Consider the following 17072-nt stretch of genomic DNA (forward strand, 5'->3'; position numbering starts at 1 on the left):
GGTTCCACATGAAACATAAAACAATAAAGGACATCATACATTATAATATTATACCCTTTGTTAAGTGTTGCATACATCAAAGTGTATCTAAAAGTATATTGGTAGCAGAAAATAACAAAAATATGTAAGGTTATCAGAAAAAACCCTACATTGTTTAACTGAACCAGTGTTTAAAGAACGGCCATTAAAAGAAACCAAATTCCTTACAAAGTACTTCATATTCTACCAGTTCTTAAGTGTTGCATACATCAAAGTGTGTCTAAAAGTATCTTAGTAACACAAGAAAAGAGAAAAAAAGCATTGATGTTAACAAAACTGGATTGTTCCACTGAAATAGCGTTAAAATCAAAAGTGCCTTTAAAGAAAATGTATTCAGACAAAGTATTTTATTTTCAAAAATGTTTAAGGTTTTGCATACATAAGAAGTGTATCTTACAGTTCCTTTGTGAGAGAATTACACAAAAATCTGCCGAGTGTCAGTAAAAAGTGTTAAAATCACAAACTTGCCTTTTTAGAGAAACAGTCTTTAAGAAAAAATCTATTCAGACAATCTACTTCATTTTCTAGTTTTAAGGGTTTGCATACCTCAAAGTGTGCCTAAAAGTATATTGGCAAGAGAAAAAAGCCAAAATCTGCCTAGTGTCAGTAAAAAAAAGTGTTAAAATCACAAACTTGCCTTTTAGAGTCACAGTCTTTAAGAAAATAAAAAGTGTTACACATTGAATGACATTCTACCAGTTGTAAAGTTTTCAGACAACAAACTGTATCTAAAAGTATCTTGGTAGCAGAGAAAAAAGCAAAAATCAGTAAAGTCATATAAAAAACTTATATTTAAAAAACTAATGTTAGTCAAGTCAAGTTATCAAAACTGCATTGTTTCATCGAAACAGTGTTAAAATCCCAAAACTCTCCGTTTAGTGTTTGATTCTTTAAGAAAACTCAATTCATTACAAATCAATGAATATTTTACCAAGTTAAAATGTTTTGCATCCAATAAAGTGTAACTATAAGTTAACAAAAATCATTTAAGTTATTTCCAGAAAACTGGATTGTGTTAAAATCCCAAAGTGCCTTTAAGAGTCACAGTCTTTAAGAAAATACATTTGCTACAAAGTAATTGGCATTATACCAGTTGTAAAATGTTCCTACTTAAAGGTGTATCAAAAAGTATCTTGGTAGCTGAAAACAACTAAAATATCAGAAAAAAAAACACATTGTTTAACTGAACAAGTGTTAAAATAAAAAATGGGTATTAAAGAGCCCCATTCCTTACAAAGTACTTCATATTATACCCTTTTGTTAAGTGTTGCATACAGAAAAGTGTATCTAAAAGTATCTTGGTAGCAGAAAATAACTAAAATATGTGAGGTTATCAGAAAAGAAAAACCTACATTGTTTAACTAAACAAGTGTTTTTAAAAAATGGCCATTAAAAGAAAACGAATTCCTTACAAACATATTCTACCAGTTGTTAAGTGTTTCATACATCAAAGTGTATCTAAAAGTATCTTAGTAACTCAAGACAAAAAGAGAAAAAAGCCAAAATCTGCCAAGTGTCAGTAAATAAGTATTAAAATCACAAACTTGCCTTTTAGAGTCACAGTCTTTAAGAAAACAAAATGTGTTAAAGAGTGATTGACATTGTACCAGTTGTAAAGTTTTCAGACACAAAACTGTATCTAAAAGTATCTTGGTTGCAGAAAAAAGCAGGTTATCAGTTAGATAACAGGAAGTTATCAAAAACGACATTGTTTAACTGGATTATCTTACTTAAATCAAAAAGCTGCAAATAAGAGTCACATTCTTAAATAACATATATTTAGACTTTTTGTATACATAAACGTGTATCTTACAGTTCTTTTGTGAGAGAATAATGCCCAATCTGTCATACCAAAAACATTCTATAGCAGTATTTTATCTGTTTTATGTGCTCTATATATATATATGTTGCACTCTTGGAGGAGCCTGTGACCTATGTATATATATATTTATAAAACGGACAAGTCAAATCAAGCAATCTGATTGGTTCTTAGCCGTGATATACTGAGCGTATACCACGGGTAGAATTGTAAGTTACTTTTCACAACAAGTCAGTATCCCTGCAAGCAGTTTGCTTTTCATACTGGACCAAGAAAGCAGCGGAGAAGTAACGGGGCAGAAACCCTCCTTTTTACGCAGCGGTCCAGACATAGACATCAAACGGCAAGACATATTCAGTGTGCAGTTCCTTTGGCATTAGGGCAAGGATATCTAGACACTTTCCAAGGTTTGACATAATGAATTGTGCTACTTTTAAAGCAAGCAACGATGTTTTCAAATCTGTAATCAAAGAGGTCCGCAAAAACACTATCGAGCAATCAGATTGATTGATTTGACTTGTCGGTTTTATAAATATATTTACATTTCTTCCGTTACGAAACGAACTTACAAAGCATAAGATGGAAACATTTAAGATTAACTTCGACCTCCGGGGGGGGTCTTACTATGGAGGAGTGGATTGAGCAGTGCCTGGACAGAAAAAAAAAGCACCTAAACGACAACATGCAGAGCTACGTGAAGAGCAGGTAGATGAACTGGAAGAGTACCACCATTCAAAAGCTTTCTGATGCAGGTCTTGAAACAAAGCAGAGTAATTATGACCGTTAGTGGCCACATGTGCGAAAGCTCGCTCCAGAGCTTCTGGAAGCCGAATCTCGGGGACCGGAGAAAGTGGAGCAATATTCTCGCCACGCCACGCCACGCCAACAGCCTAGAACAACCTCAACCTATACAAATGACCACGTAAGCCATGCTACTGATGCTGGACAGTTTTTCAGTGGATGCACAATAAACAGCAACATACACATTAATGTAAATAAACAGCCAAATAATGGATCAACGCTCTCTGTCTAATATGTTCGCTAGCTGTTAGTGTTGTTGCATAGCAACCACCTCGCACAATGTTTTGTGCAGAAGACAACGGAGGGACTATTTTATTTTGAACATCATTATTTACAAATAAAAACTACTTAAATTAGAGTGTGTATTTTTCTTTCATATTGCCACACTTGGTAACCGTTTTATAAAAGCAATAGCTCACTTCAGGCCGTGGTATATGCTCATTATATCACAGCTAAGGGGCGTGGTTCGGCCCGACGTGAGCTATTGCTTATATATATTGCACTGTTTGAGGAGCCTGTGACCTATGTTTGTCATTGACATATCTACATTGTGGCAATGGCATATGACAATGGGCATATGACATAAAGCCTTGAAACTTGAAACTTAAAATTATCAAAACTGCATTGTCTCACTGAAACAGCCCTAAAGAAACCCAATTCCTTACAAAGTATTTAACATTACAAAGTACTTCATATTATACCCTTTTTTTAAGTGTTGCAAACATGAAAGTGTATCTAAAAGTATCTTGGTAGCAGAAAAGCTTTTAAAGTTGTGTGAAGTAGTTAAGCATTCAAAATCAAGATCAGGGGGTCATTAATATCTTTTAAACTATTATTACCCTCTTCATAAAAGAGACTTCCTTATAGTTAGTAAACTAATTAAACACTAGTTAACAGTCTCACATAGCTTAAAAAGAAAACATCCTTAGTTAACACAAATCATTTAAAAAACCCTAAATCTAATTTAGAGAGGACAATAACGTTTTTAGGTGACTTAGTGAGTGCAAATTAATGTTTTTTTATTTAGTTTGAGCGTATTTCTTTTTAAAACTAACTCCACCCCCCTATCTTCTGGCATAGGATAACAGCAAAATCAGGGGGTGACAGGAGGGGGGAGAGGAAGGGGTGTGAGGGGGACGGGGGGAGACAGTCTCACACATCCAGACTCCACCATTTTTCTTGAAGAGTTTCGGCCGGAGGTGTCTGAACCCGGCACAGATACCGCATCTGTTTCTTGATTGCCGCTCCCGACGGATGGCGGTAAGTTGTCACAGGCGTCTCGCTGATTAAACCAATATCGATGCGTCTCTTGGACATTTTTCTTTTTTGAAAGGTGACTTGATGAGTGGAAATGACTGGCTTTTTATCTAGTCTGCATGGATTTCTTTTTTACCTAACTCCACCCCCACTATCTTCTGGCATCACAGCAAAAGGAAGGGGGGTGTGACAGGAAGGGGTGACAGGAAGGGGCGGGAGGGGGACAGGGTGCGAGGGGACGGGGGTGCGAGACAGTCTCACGCACAACTTCAAAGAGACTGCCTTAATTAACACATAGATTAACATCAAAGGCTTATAACATGCCGGTGCGATATCACACTGGCATGTTATAACACCTCAACCCTCACATCACAGGACAGACATCTAAGGCTAATTAGATTAGACAACAAAGGCTCTACTTCTACAAGGGTGCATCACAGGAAAGACATCTAAGGCTAATTAGATTAGACAACAAAGGCTCTACTACATGGGGACATATCGCACCTACACGCTATAACACATCACTCCTCACATCAAAGGACAGAAATCTAAGGCTGATTAGATTAGACAACAAAAGCTCTACTATAGGGGGGCATCAAAGGACAGACATCTCAGGCTAATTAGATTAGACAACAAAGGCGCTACTACAGGGGGGCATATCACACCTATGTGTGATATCACACCTACACGTGATAACACCTCGAACAAAGGGAGGCGGGGCTTAGCTCATTAGCATAATTGGGGGTGGGACCACCTGTCACTTTTTATGCATACTAATGTCATTGAAACAGCATGAATATAACTACTCACAGTCGCACAGACAAATGCATCCGGTCATTTTTCCAAATCAAAATATTTTTGGACTGATATTCAAAAAATATATTTTGAATTCAATCTTTCTGTGTGGCCCATGGACCGGTACCGGCCCATGGACCGGTACTGGCGTGATAAGTGATCTGTGCATGTTTTTTAGGGACTTGTACAATAAATCTCAAGGGTCTGTTCCTTGAAGGGCTAGAGAAACATATAGGATCTGTAGGTATTGTGCCTGCATGGCCTACCGCTCTGTGTGGCTTGCACCAACACCCTCAATGGACAATTTTTTGTTTTCCCTCTTTGTTGTGCTCCACGTTGCGCCCCATGTGTTATATCCTGAGTGACCTCTTAACAGGTTGTACTGGACCAGCTCTTCGTTTAAACGGTCATATCTCGATTGTCCTAAGATTCTCTGAGAGCTTTTTAAGCTGGTGGCCAGGAGATATGCCTATATTCTCACTGCCTACCTCTAGATTCCTGAATTGTGATTTTACCCTAAATCCACAAACCAACTTTGCAATCCACATCCTGTTGGTAATGGATTACAGAGTTAATATTCCTTGTTGACAGGGTGAGCATATTAACTTCGGGAATACTAATTTTAATCCACTGCTGGTTTGCCAATTGTTAATCCTACAGTTTGTGTTTTGCAGTTGGTTTGTAGTGTGCCTGCACTTACAGCGACTCCAAGATCATTAGCCAATTTAAACATTTCAAACATACTGGAACTCTGGTGAAATACAGTATCTCAAGATGAAGACTTTATCCTTGGCCTGAGCTTTTTCAACAATTTATTGTGCATTCATATCCAAATGTCTTTCCTAAACTGTATAATTCACTGTCGACCTCTAATTCCAGGTGATAGCCTTATCCAAACAGCAGGGTCTACTGTACTCTCCTCGGTCGGAGGACGGGGGATCCGTTCGATACAGAGCCCTGACAGACCAGGACCCATCACCGCCGGCTTCCACCACTGGAGCATTGGGAGGAGGAGGTATGTACTGCTGGTAGTACTATATGTGAAGCATTATGACATCAACAATTGTTATGCTTACCAATCATGACAACCACAGGGAAGATTGGTAGTCTTAAAAGCCCTCCATCCTTGAATTTAGATTCTGTTATTGCCGAACAACATAAAGTAGTATAACACTAAATAGAAGAGTGATTTCAATTCAATTGTAAAAATGATTGAGGTTGAATAGGTAACTTTTCTTCCACTATTATCCTGCAACTTTTCTACATTTAAGACAGATTGCATTTGATTAAGAGAGCCACCAATGATATGTCTGGTAATATTAAATATTGTGTATGTATCAAACATAGAGTCAAATATGGACATATTCTCTGTGACTTCCCCCTGATATTTATGAAGAGCGGTTGTGAAGCTCAGGAGTAGGCCTTCTTTTGGTTAGTGAAGGTCATAAAATCAATAAGTATTTGAGACACACTGACAAATTGTTAATTTTTGTTCTTTGCCGTAACAAGAAATATTAAAATGTTCAGCCTTAACCTTAAGTATTGGCGGTAACATAACTTACTTTCCCAGAAACCAATGATTAATTGATATCAATGTTGGCTCTGTGCCTCAAGCACTGGTATGCTGGGAATAAAGTATATACCTAATTTAATATTCTAGATGTAGAAGAACGAGTGGGACCTAATGAATGAACACTTCATTGAGTTATGGATTTAAACAATCTAGATCATGATTACCATTGCTATTATTGATTGTCATAAGGGTTAGTAGTAGATGATAATTATTGAGTTATTGATTATTTCTCTTGTTCTGTCAGGAGGTTTAGAAAGAAGTGGAAGTATAGTCCGTATCGATGCCCACCCAGAGTCCAGATCAAACAAACCTGTGGTGAAACCTCCGAGCACGGACGGAAGTGGCTCCTGGCGATGGAAACCACCCGACCAACGACCATCCCTCCGCCAGTCGCCGTTCCCCCTCGACGACTTGAACAGACACACAGACAGCTGTGATTCGCTAAGGGATGGAGGGTCAGTGGACGGCCGGAGGAGCGTGACAGGAATCGAAATGGAAAGTGATGGGGGAGGAGATGGAGGGGGTGGAGGAACAGGAGAAGGGAGGGAAGAAGGTGCATACACAAACCATCCCCATGTTGTACACCCTTTACAGCCCTTACATCCAAATAACCCCAACAACTTTCAGCACCCCAATTTTAACCCCAACAATCCCAACTTTAATAACATTCACTTTAACTTTAATCCTAACTCTGCCAACTTTAACCCCAACTCTGCCAACTTTAACCCCAACTCTGTAAACTTTAACCCCAACTCTGCCAACTTTAACCCCAACTCTGCAAACTTTAACCCCAACTCTGTCAACTTTAACCCAAACTCTGCCAATTTTAATCCCAACTCTGCAAACTTCAACCCTAACTCTGCCAATTGTAATCCTAACTCTGCAAACTTTAACCCTAACTCTGCAAACTTCAACCCTAATTCTGGCAACTTTAACCCCAATTCTGCAAACTTCAACCCTAACTCTGCCAACTACAACCCAAACTCGGGCAACTTTAACCCCAATTCTGCAAACTTCAACCCTAACTCTGCCAACTACAACCCAAACTCGGGCAACTTTAACCCCAACTCTGGCAACTTTAGCCCCAACTCTGGCAACTTTAGCCCCAACTCTACCAACTCAAACATGACAATACCCCCCCCTGCCAGCTTTGCTCCACCCTTCCATCCCCATCCTCAGGCCATCACCACCATCAGAGTCACTCCGGTGGATGGAACGGCTGCCAGCAGCGACGGTGGATCGGACTGCCAGTCCGTGGCCTCTTCGAGTTGTGAGTCAACCCTGAGGAGGAAGAGTGGCTCCCACATCATCCATGTCCCAGATCGAGGGCCCACACCCGACCTCCACAATAACCACCGTATCTGTGATGACAGTAACCGTTTCGACAACGAAAGCCTTTTTCAGGAAAATTTTCAAAGTTTCCAGGAAAACCCCATCCACCCTAACCATCCCAACCACCCCAGCAGGCAGTTGCAGGGGATGTTTGGGCGTCCCAGCCCAACACCTCCCCCTACCCTACCCCGCCCCATAATAACTCACACTCCACCACCTACTCTGGGGTTGGCCTACAAAGAGTGATACACTTTTTGTTAATATCATATCCTAAACCTGGAATTTGGAAATGTCCTTCTTGACCAGAACAATATTTAAACAAATATGAGAGCAAGTTTGGTTAAGTCTGTACACCACCGAGGGTCAGCTATTAGGGAATCGGATGACCAAAAACATTTAGGACCCAATGCAACCTGTCACCTGGTTAATAAGGGCGCAATATTTGGCCAATTGTGACACCCAGCAGCTTGCTGACTCAAAATGTGTTATTTCTTTAAAGGAGATGTACGTGAGCTGATCAGAAACTATTTTCAAAAAGTTATATTTCCCCTTCTTTTGAGTAGGAACATATTTAGCTCGGCCCAGGATCTCCCACCGGCAAATACGAAGTAACTCTTGAGGGGTAAGTTTGATTCAACGTGTTTACTTTTTGTCACTTTTTATTCGTAAATGTGAAAAATGCAGTACACTTGCTTCCTAGGCTAAAGGATAATGGGCTTAGTAAAGTTCTGACCCTTCGACTGGCTCAGTAGCTGTCCCATTGCTCCCTGCCAGCGAGGAAGTCAGCCTAAGGACTGTTATGTCAGCTTTTTATCACAACAACAGTGCAGCGCTCATCCTTTTGTCATACTGTACACAGGTGAAAAAATTAATATATAAACATTACAGTGATCCCACATATCATCAGATGGACATTTGCATTAAAACCCTGTAAATGTGCTGTGTATGCACATTTGTGCATATGAATGTGGGTGGCCACAGTGGAAACTAAACCCACAGTCACAATGAGAATTGTGTCTGGGCTACAAGGTGTCCCTTTTTGGCAATAACAGTATATCCTGGTGGTATTGTGTTTGTGATGAAGAACAATAACATGGGACACAGCTTGTGTTTAAAAGTAGTTCAACAAGCGCTCTGTTTTTTACATGCTGTGTGTTATAGATTGTGCACTGTATAAACTGTGTCTGTGTAGTAGTCATTGACACATGCAGCATGTGAGTCTTCTGAACCAACTCAGAGCATACACAAGAACTTTCTGTTTGGTTCATTTTCACCACGTCCCCCAGCGTTGCAGTATTACAATTGAAGTAAAAGAAAAAGGGATGATATTGTGAGGAACATTTTTTTTTAATGTCAATAGATAGGGTTTTAGTTCTATTCAAAAAAAAAAATATTGTCATTTAGAAAGAAAGACTAAGATCTTTGACAAAACTGTATGTTTTTGAAAGCTATAACTTTAGTTATTCAACAACCCTCAGTTTAATATGAAGACTATTCTAACCTGTTTACTACAATACATATTAATATTTAATATTAAAATAATTATACAATTATATTCCCCTGAATACAATACACAATCTCTCAAATCTTAAAACCCCTTTTAATAATAATAGGGATTTCTTGTCTTGTAATAATACAGCTGTCTTGTGAAAATAACACATTTTCATACTTTTAGGACATTTTTATTTTGCCCTAACAATCTTATTTATATAACATTATTTATTTTTTCACAAATTATTTAGATTGTTTCCCTTAACACTACTTATTAGTCACAGTGTAATGTTACAACTGTTGTAACTTTAGATTTTTAGATTTTGCATGTTGAATTTCTACATTGAGTGAAACATATTCTCACATTTCTACTCCATGTATATTTGTTGGAGAAAAACATCAACTGTTTACCAGAAACAGCTATTTACCGGACTCATGCTTTCCTTAGCCCAGTGTTTACATGCCCTCTTTAACTTAGAGCCCAAGTGCCATCTGAAGGAACGAGGTGTGGCTGTGATCTCGTCACATGCAGGATTATGTGCTGCTGTTGGACTGCAGGCACTCAGCAGTCAGGAGGAACATTATAAGATCCTGTAAAATTTAAGAAAGCACAAATACTGCAGCTTGATGACAGTGTCAGCAGAACACAGTGGACATTTATTATAGATGTGTACATATTTATATATTTCTGTGTATTTTTGGTTCGAGCATTTGTATGTGAAGGGCCATGATGGAGATTTAGGAAATTAGGTTCCTGGAGATGATGATGTTGCTGCTAATGTGAATGGTATTAATATGTTTTATTATAATACAGTGAGTAAGGAGTGGAACATATTTATATTGTAACATTTCTGATTATTTTAGTTAAACAACCCAATATATATCAAGTGTGTATATGGTTGAATGTGACAGTTGCTACTGAATAACTTTACATGAGTAAAGGACTATAAAAATAATGAACATATTCAAATGGCATGTAGAATTTAGCACTGATTGGTCAATATAAAACTATTGTCCATTGCCACTATTGCTGTGTCTCAAAAAGCTGTTACTTCTCTACTTACATTTGCTGTTTTGAGTGGATCAGTGTGTCCCAATGCTAAGTATAGCAGAATACACTATGAGTAGTCGGATGGTGCACCTATACCGGTCTAAAAGTTGAGTATATAATGCTGGACACTTCTCACCAGGGAAGTATTAAGAGAACTAGATACTGCAATGGAGGCGGGAGCCAGTTTGTTCCTATGAAAGTTGCTCTGTGGCACAAAAGTGGCCTGAATCTCAAGAGGCAAAGTACCCTTAATCCGGACTCCAGAGGGATAATTGAGGATTTCTTTGGGTTCACGGTTGGATTTCTTTGGGACAATTCAGGCCGACATACACATTTTTCAGGTCACAACTACAGATTTTCTAATTGAAACGTAGACCCGATCTGATAAGGAAATTCAGATCCAGATTTCCCCCAGGGAGAATCTGGTTCAAGGAAGTCCCTAGGTTGTTACTCCACACCATGGCTTTTATACTAGTATATCTGGCCGGTCAGGTGCTGGTCGACGTCAAAGTGCCATTTTGGCAAACTTACAAAGCAGTAACTAAAATCCATCTTAACAAATACAGCCCTCTGTTTTCGACAAAAATATTGTCTACACTAAGTGTCGAGGCCCTTACCATCAGTCTAAATCGAGGAACTTATTACTTTTTAATTATGGCCTAAAATGTATATTTCCATTGAAAATGAATGGGGTCAGGACAGCTTTACAAGGGCTGCAACATTTAGCTTTTATTCATTTCTGGAGGATATCAAAAAATCTATTCTTACTAGTAAGAATGCAAATTCTTGATATCAAAAATGCAATTCTTACTAGCAATAATGTTCATTTCTGATATCAGAAATGCGATTTTAACTAGTGAGATTTGCATCGTTTTTCTCATTCATTTCAATGAATTTGAACTAGCTCAAATGACAATTTCTGATATCACTAATTCAATTGTTGATAACAGAGATACAATTTGAACTAGTTCAAAATCCTTTTTTGATATCAGGAATTACATTTCAACTAGTGAAAATGCCAATTGTTGATAACAGAAATACAATTTAAACTAGTTCAAAATCCTTTTTTGATATCAGGAATTCAATTGTAACTAGTTATAAATAACAATTCAATTATAACTCGTAACAATTGAATTCCTGATATCAAAAAAGGATTTTGAACTAGTTCAAATTGTATTTCTGATATCAACAATTAGCATTTCGACTAGTTGAAATTGAATTCTTGATATAAGAAATTGGTATTTTTACTTGCTCAAATGTAATTGCAACTAGTAATAATTGACGTCACTTCTGGGGAAGGGACAGCTGCTGTGTGCAACTTGAGACAATGCTACTAGTTCAAAATGTAAGCACTTAAAAATGTTTCACTGTGACGGAAAGTTTCCAAATTGAGACACAGCAATAAATGTTCAATGAAAAAGATTAAAGAAGTTGTTTTTGCTTATTCTGCTAGCGACCAGTTCTGTTATTATTCCTTTAAACTGGGAGTTTTGAGAGAACAGGCCATAGCTCCTGTGAATATTTGGAGTGGTTTAAAAGATGTAGAAGGTACAAGCCACACTAAAGAGAGAACAGAGCAGTCACTTGTTATGCTTGCAATTTAAATTGCAGTTTCGTTCAGGGAAATTACTATTAGATGTTTTCCACCAATATTGCTGCAGCAGAGGTTGGTGGGAGCACAACAAGTTTAGCACAGGAGTCAAACGTAATATTGAAATAACAGGTACATGTACGAGGAACCTGGCTTCACCTTTCATAATTTAACAGTTTTAATTTTCTGCACATACCCAACCCTTAACCAAAGCTGCTATTGCTGCCTAAACATGTGCTATTATTAACAGAATCCAGAAGAATGTAAGGAACATATACTCACATTAGATGTGACTATTTTTTAATCACTCCCTGTAAGAATAAATAACAAAACGTATTGTTGCGTTATCCCCTTTGTATTGTGATGGAGATAGAGAAATATATTTTGATATGATAGATATTGAGGATTGTGCTTTGTATTCAAACTCTAATTTCAAGAAAGCATGTCAGTGGATTATTATTTCAGTTACGTGTACGCAGTAGAAACCTGTTTAAGTGAATATCTCAGTTTCAGAACTGTACCTTTGAGTATACTTTCATGAGCTTTTAGCCAGAACAACAAAGACATACTGTATGTTTAATGGACACTATTTATTTAAGAGGGACTATGCTGAGCTTTGTAAGATATGCTATATACAACATTTTTGAAATACTGATGAAGAATGGCAATTAATCAATAATCTATGTATTGGCAGAATAACCTGACAGTAAGTGTTATATTCTTTGACTCCATTTATTAATATTACTGTAGTTCTCATGTGAATTCATATATCTAGTATTCTGTTGTAGTGTTGATCAAAATGAGAAGAGACGTTGGTACTATTTCACAGTTCCTTTGTTGGTCATTTTAAAATCATGATTTCACTAATATAACTGTTATGAATAAAGGCAAAGAGGTTCACCCTGTGAGAATAAACTTGTCCGTGTGCTAACATATGGTCGGAGCACCAGGAGGAACATTTTAGAACATCTTAGAGCAGGGGTTCCCAAAGTGTGGGAAGGTGAGCCTCCCCTCAGAGAACATAATCACAGCCGCGCCCCCCCTCCCAATTATTATTATTATTATTATTATTATTGTTGTTGTTGCTATAATGCAGGGGTATTCAATTGCATTTGAAAGAGGTCCAGTAAGAGAAAATGTCATAAAATACTCTGTTTTCGCTACCTTTCTCTTTTTTGATTGGCTGAGCGTCACCTCCTTAAAACATTAAACAATAGCTTTTTTAAACCTCTTTATCTTTATGTTTTAAACATGATGAGGTTAAGGATGGCAGCTTCCTCATACGTTGCACTCGGAGAGAAATAGTTGAGGCGGAGATGTCTTTAGCAGCAGGGAGGAGTAACGTTTCACCTATGTTGTGAGGTTTACCTGCCATAGCTATCCGTAACGCCACTCGGTATGATGCTTCGGTTGTCTTTGTATTCACAGTGCTAAATGTGTCAATGACATTTTTCTGTGACTGCAATTCCTTGAGCTTCCGGTCAAAAAACTCCTGTGGCTTGGTCACCAAACATGGGTGTTTCGCCTCAATATGACGCCGGGGTTTACATGGTCTCATACTGTCATTAGCTAGCACCACGTTGCAGATAACACACTGTGGCAGTGGAGTGTCATCAGGACCGGTCCATGAAAATCCTAGCTTCAAATAATCATTGTCATACTTCCTCCGTTTTCTGACAGACGCTGTCTCCTCTCTCACTTTAGGTAACTTCACTACAAATCTATCCATATTTTGCCGCTCGCATACATTTAGCTGAAGTTAACTAGCTAGATTTCACTGTTTCTCTTTATTTTTTTCTGACGGCAGCGCCTCCCTTGAAGCTCTCTGGTGCCCCCCAGGGAAGGAGCACCTCAAACTTTGGGAACCCCTGTCTTAGAGAATGAGCACTTTACTGGAAGACTGTTCCTCGTCTGGTCATTACTGCACTGTCCCACCACTGTTTACTGTGGAAACCACTTGATTCATTTGCAAGTCCCTCTAGTAGTATAACACTTGCTATTACAGAAATGTATATTGAATGAAATTCTGATATTTATCGCTGAAGGCCTTCTAATGATGGGCTAGGCTAATGATGTGCTTAGCGAGCTGCATTATTAACTTCATCTTGTAAACCCTGGAACTCTCAAGCAGCCTTAACACTCAAATGTATATTTCTCTCTTGATACTATTAAATGAAATGATGATCTATGATATGTATATGAATAATGTGAGTCTTTAGTTTGGGAATGTGAGTAGCACCTTTATTAGCTCACTTGCATACAAAGTGGCTGGTGTTGTTTGTTATGCTAGCAGCTACATAGCTAGCCCTCATACTACCTATTGTTACAACACATGTTTATAGATTCAACCAGCGGATGAAAGTTTGTTATAAAAATATCAGACTGAGTGTGAATGATCCATGGATGATATTTAATACCCAGGGGGCAAAACCCAATTTTTTGGGAAATCAGACATGGAATGTTGTAAAAGGTTGTCCGCCAGGAATGATATCTAGGACCTTCAACGATCAGAACCTAGGTGGACAACCCGGTCAACTAGCTACTGGAAAGCTACAGTGAGGGTCCAAACAATGCAACCCCTATATGAAAAAAGTCAAAAATTCTGGCTCGATCAGATGCCTTCATTCTCTTTCTGATTCAATATCTCTGTTGCAGTTCATGGTAAAGACAAAATGAGCCAACCTATTGACAGAGCAGAACATAAGCTTTCAGATGATACCTTGGTTAAGCATGTTATCAATAAGGCCACTAGATGAAACTGTGCCTTTTTTGTCTCTCCAAAGCGAAATCCATTTCAAGCAATGCACTTGTGGTCGACTGGATTGTTTGCTGTGTTCAAAATGGTTAATAATTATAATAATAATAATACATTTGATTTATATAGCGCTTTTCCTGGTGCTCAAAGCGCTTAACAAGCAAGTAAAGAAGAAAAATAACAACAAAAGTAAAAAATGCTAAGCTAGTTGGAATAAGGGTGAGGGGTTAATGGATTAGGAGTTGAAGGCAAGAGTGAAAAGGTGAGTTTTGAGGGATTGTTTGAATGATGTGAGAGTGTTGGCAGATTGGAGTAAATATACTTAAAAGAATATGTCTATATAACATATTGAAGGGTTTACATTAATATACAGAAGGTTTACTGCCGATGCTAATTTTAATTGATTCAATGTTTACAGATTTGCCAGCAAGTGAGAGGATTGTAAGCTAGCTAGCTAGCACTGTTACTGTAAACTACAATTATTTAATAATTTGTAAATCAGTTTTACAGTGTTAACATTTAACAACCTATTAACCTGTTAAACCCCAAGCCTGTTTTTCAGGTCGAAAATGACATTTCCAGAATAAATGACCATGCATATCTTCCCTTCTAAAAGGGGAAATTAATAATATTTTTTCTCAAAGTAATGATAAACCTGTGAGTCGGATGTAGAAAAGTCAGAATCAATATAGCTGTATAAAGAAAATTCAGATTGAACATGGTAAAAAACTGTAAATTATAGTGTCCGTCCAAATATTCTTTTTTACTTATAGTGAAAACCAACCTTGAATGATGGGATGGTAGACTAAAAGGGTTTGGAATCCAAAGTACAACATATAATAAGTACCCTGTATCAAGATTGATGCAAAACAAGTGACATTTGACCTTGTTAGAGAGATTTAGCAAAAAAAACTCCACCTCCGCCGTTTCTCTGGAACCTTCTTTGGTGAGAAGGCTGACTACTACCAAACCATGCATGCTCTCATGATCCTCAGTGAGGCCATGTGGCGCTTGTACTGGCAAGCAGTAGAAAATGTTGTGAAGATGTTGTTTGAGAAAGATACCACTGCTACTGAGAAGTTAGAGATCATCCAGATGTCACGTCCACAGATATCAATCCTACAAGAACAGATGTTACTTTTCCAGGAATCTCTGAATGAGCACCCAACTGCAGTTTTCTGGTCAATCTTTCTGGAGATGTCAGACATTCTCCACAGGTTCATCTACTACCAGAGGGAAGGTTGCTGGGCAGGAGATCTCTGTGAATCAGCATGGATGCTACCTTACCTCACTGCAGCAGGACACTACAAATATTGGCAGCAGTCTTTGCCTCTGTATTTGGCTGAGATGAAGAAACTGCCAGAGACAGCCACAGAGGCACATGAAACACTGATGGCAGGTGCATTTGTTGGAAGGACAGCAGATGGAAACCACAATGGTGTCTCTCATGACATGCTTCTGGAGCAGAAATATAATGCAGATGCCAAGGAGGCAAGTGGTCTGGATGATATTACACTCAATCGTGCTGCCAGGATGAAGTGGGTCTACACAAAACCACTCACTGCAGCTATCTCTGCAGAGCTCAAGTCTATGCTGCACCTCCATTCCTCCAGCCCTCACCAAGTCACTGCTCTCTGTGCACGACCCAGATCATTGCCAGTGGTGAGAGAACTCAACATTGTTGACTTCATAGGCAACCACGAGTGCAGTGACCTTCCCCCATCCCTCTTCCAGGAAGATGGCAGAGTGAATACAGGGACCAAGGCGAGCCTTGTGAAGATCTTGAAAGAGAAAACCAAAGTGAGCAGCATCCCTGATCTGCCCAAAGACTGCCTCAAGACAGCAGTAGTCGTAGATGCCATGTCCGCCATACGACACTGGTCTTTCCACAGAGGAGAAGGATTTGGAGTGATCGCTGAGCGATACAGGCACCTGCTGCTGAATGATGTGCCTTCTGGCACTGACATCATACACTTCTGTTGTGACAGATACATTACAACCAGCCTCAAGTCAGCTGAGCAGGAACACTGTGAGTGTGTGAGTGTGGTGCTCACAGCAGGGTCTGTTATGGATGTTCCTGCTCTTGAATCAACACAGCAGGAGGCTGACACTAGGATCTTCCTCCACACTCTCTACAGTGTCCAGAATGAGGAAGTTGACAGAGTTGTCATACATGCCAATGACACCGACATCATTATCACATGCCTGTACTATGGTGCAACGCACCTCAGCTGGGGGTGAGAACAGGCCAGAATGCATACCTGCCTAAACATAAAATGGTTGTGGTGCTGGGACCTTCTCAGTGTTGTGCCATGCCCTTCACCCACAGTCTGAGTGGTAGAGATACCACTAGTTATCCATATTTCACTGGCAAGAAGGCATGGTTCAAGAGCAGCATGAGTCTGGACATACCTGCACTTGAAGAGTTTGGTGAGAACCCTGCCGAGGCCATAACAGATGACCTCCTCAATCAGGCACGAGACCTCACCATCACTGTGTATACATCCAAAGCTGATCACTTTGAGGGTTCTGATCTGGGCAAACTGAGAGCATACAAGTTCCTGAACA

The 17072-nt window shown here is 38.9% G+C and overlaps 1 protein-coding gene across 1 annotated transcript in view; it reads left to right on the top strand.

Moving 5' to 3' along the window:
- Positions 1-11172, top strand: part of LOC307018559 (phospholipid phosphatase-related protein type 4-like) — a 119318-nt gene extending 108146 nt beyond the window's left edge. Inside the window, exons 10-11 of the mRNA XM_079648842.1 lie at positions 5591-5726; positions 6529-11172. Of these exons, the coding sequence (XP_079504968.1) occupies positions 5591-5726; positions 6529-7862 (1470 nt within the window). The 3' untranslated portion in view covers positions 7863-11172. The remainder of the gene's footprint in view (positions 1-5590; positions 5727-6528) is intronic.
- The last annotated feature ends 5900 nt before the right edge of the window (positions 11173-17072 follow it).

The sequence above is a fragment of the Notothenia rossii genome (genome assembly GCF_949606895.1).
Source record: "Notothenia rossii genome assembly, chromosome: 9".
Taxonomy (NCBI): domain Eukaryota; kingdom Metazoa; phylum Chordata; class Actinopteri; order Perciformes; family Nototheniidae; genus Notothenia; species Notothenia rossii.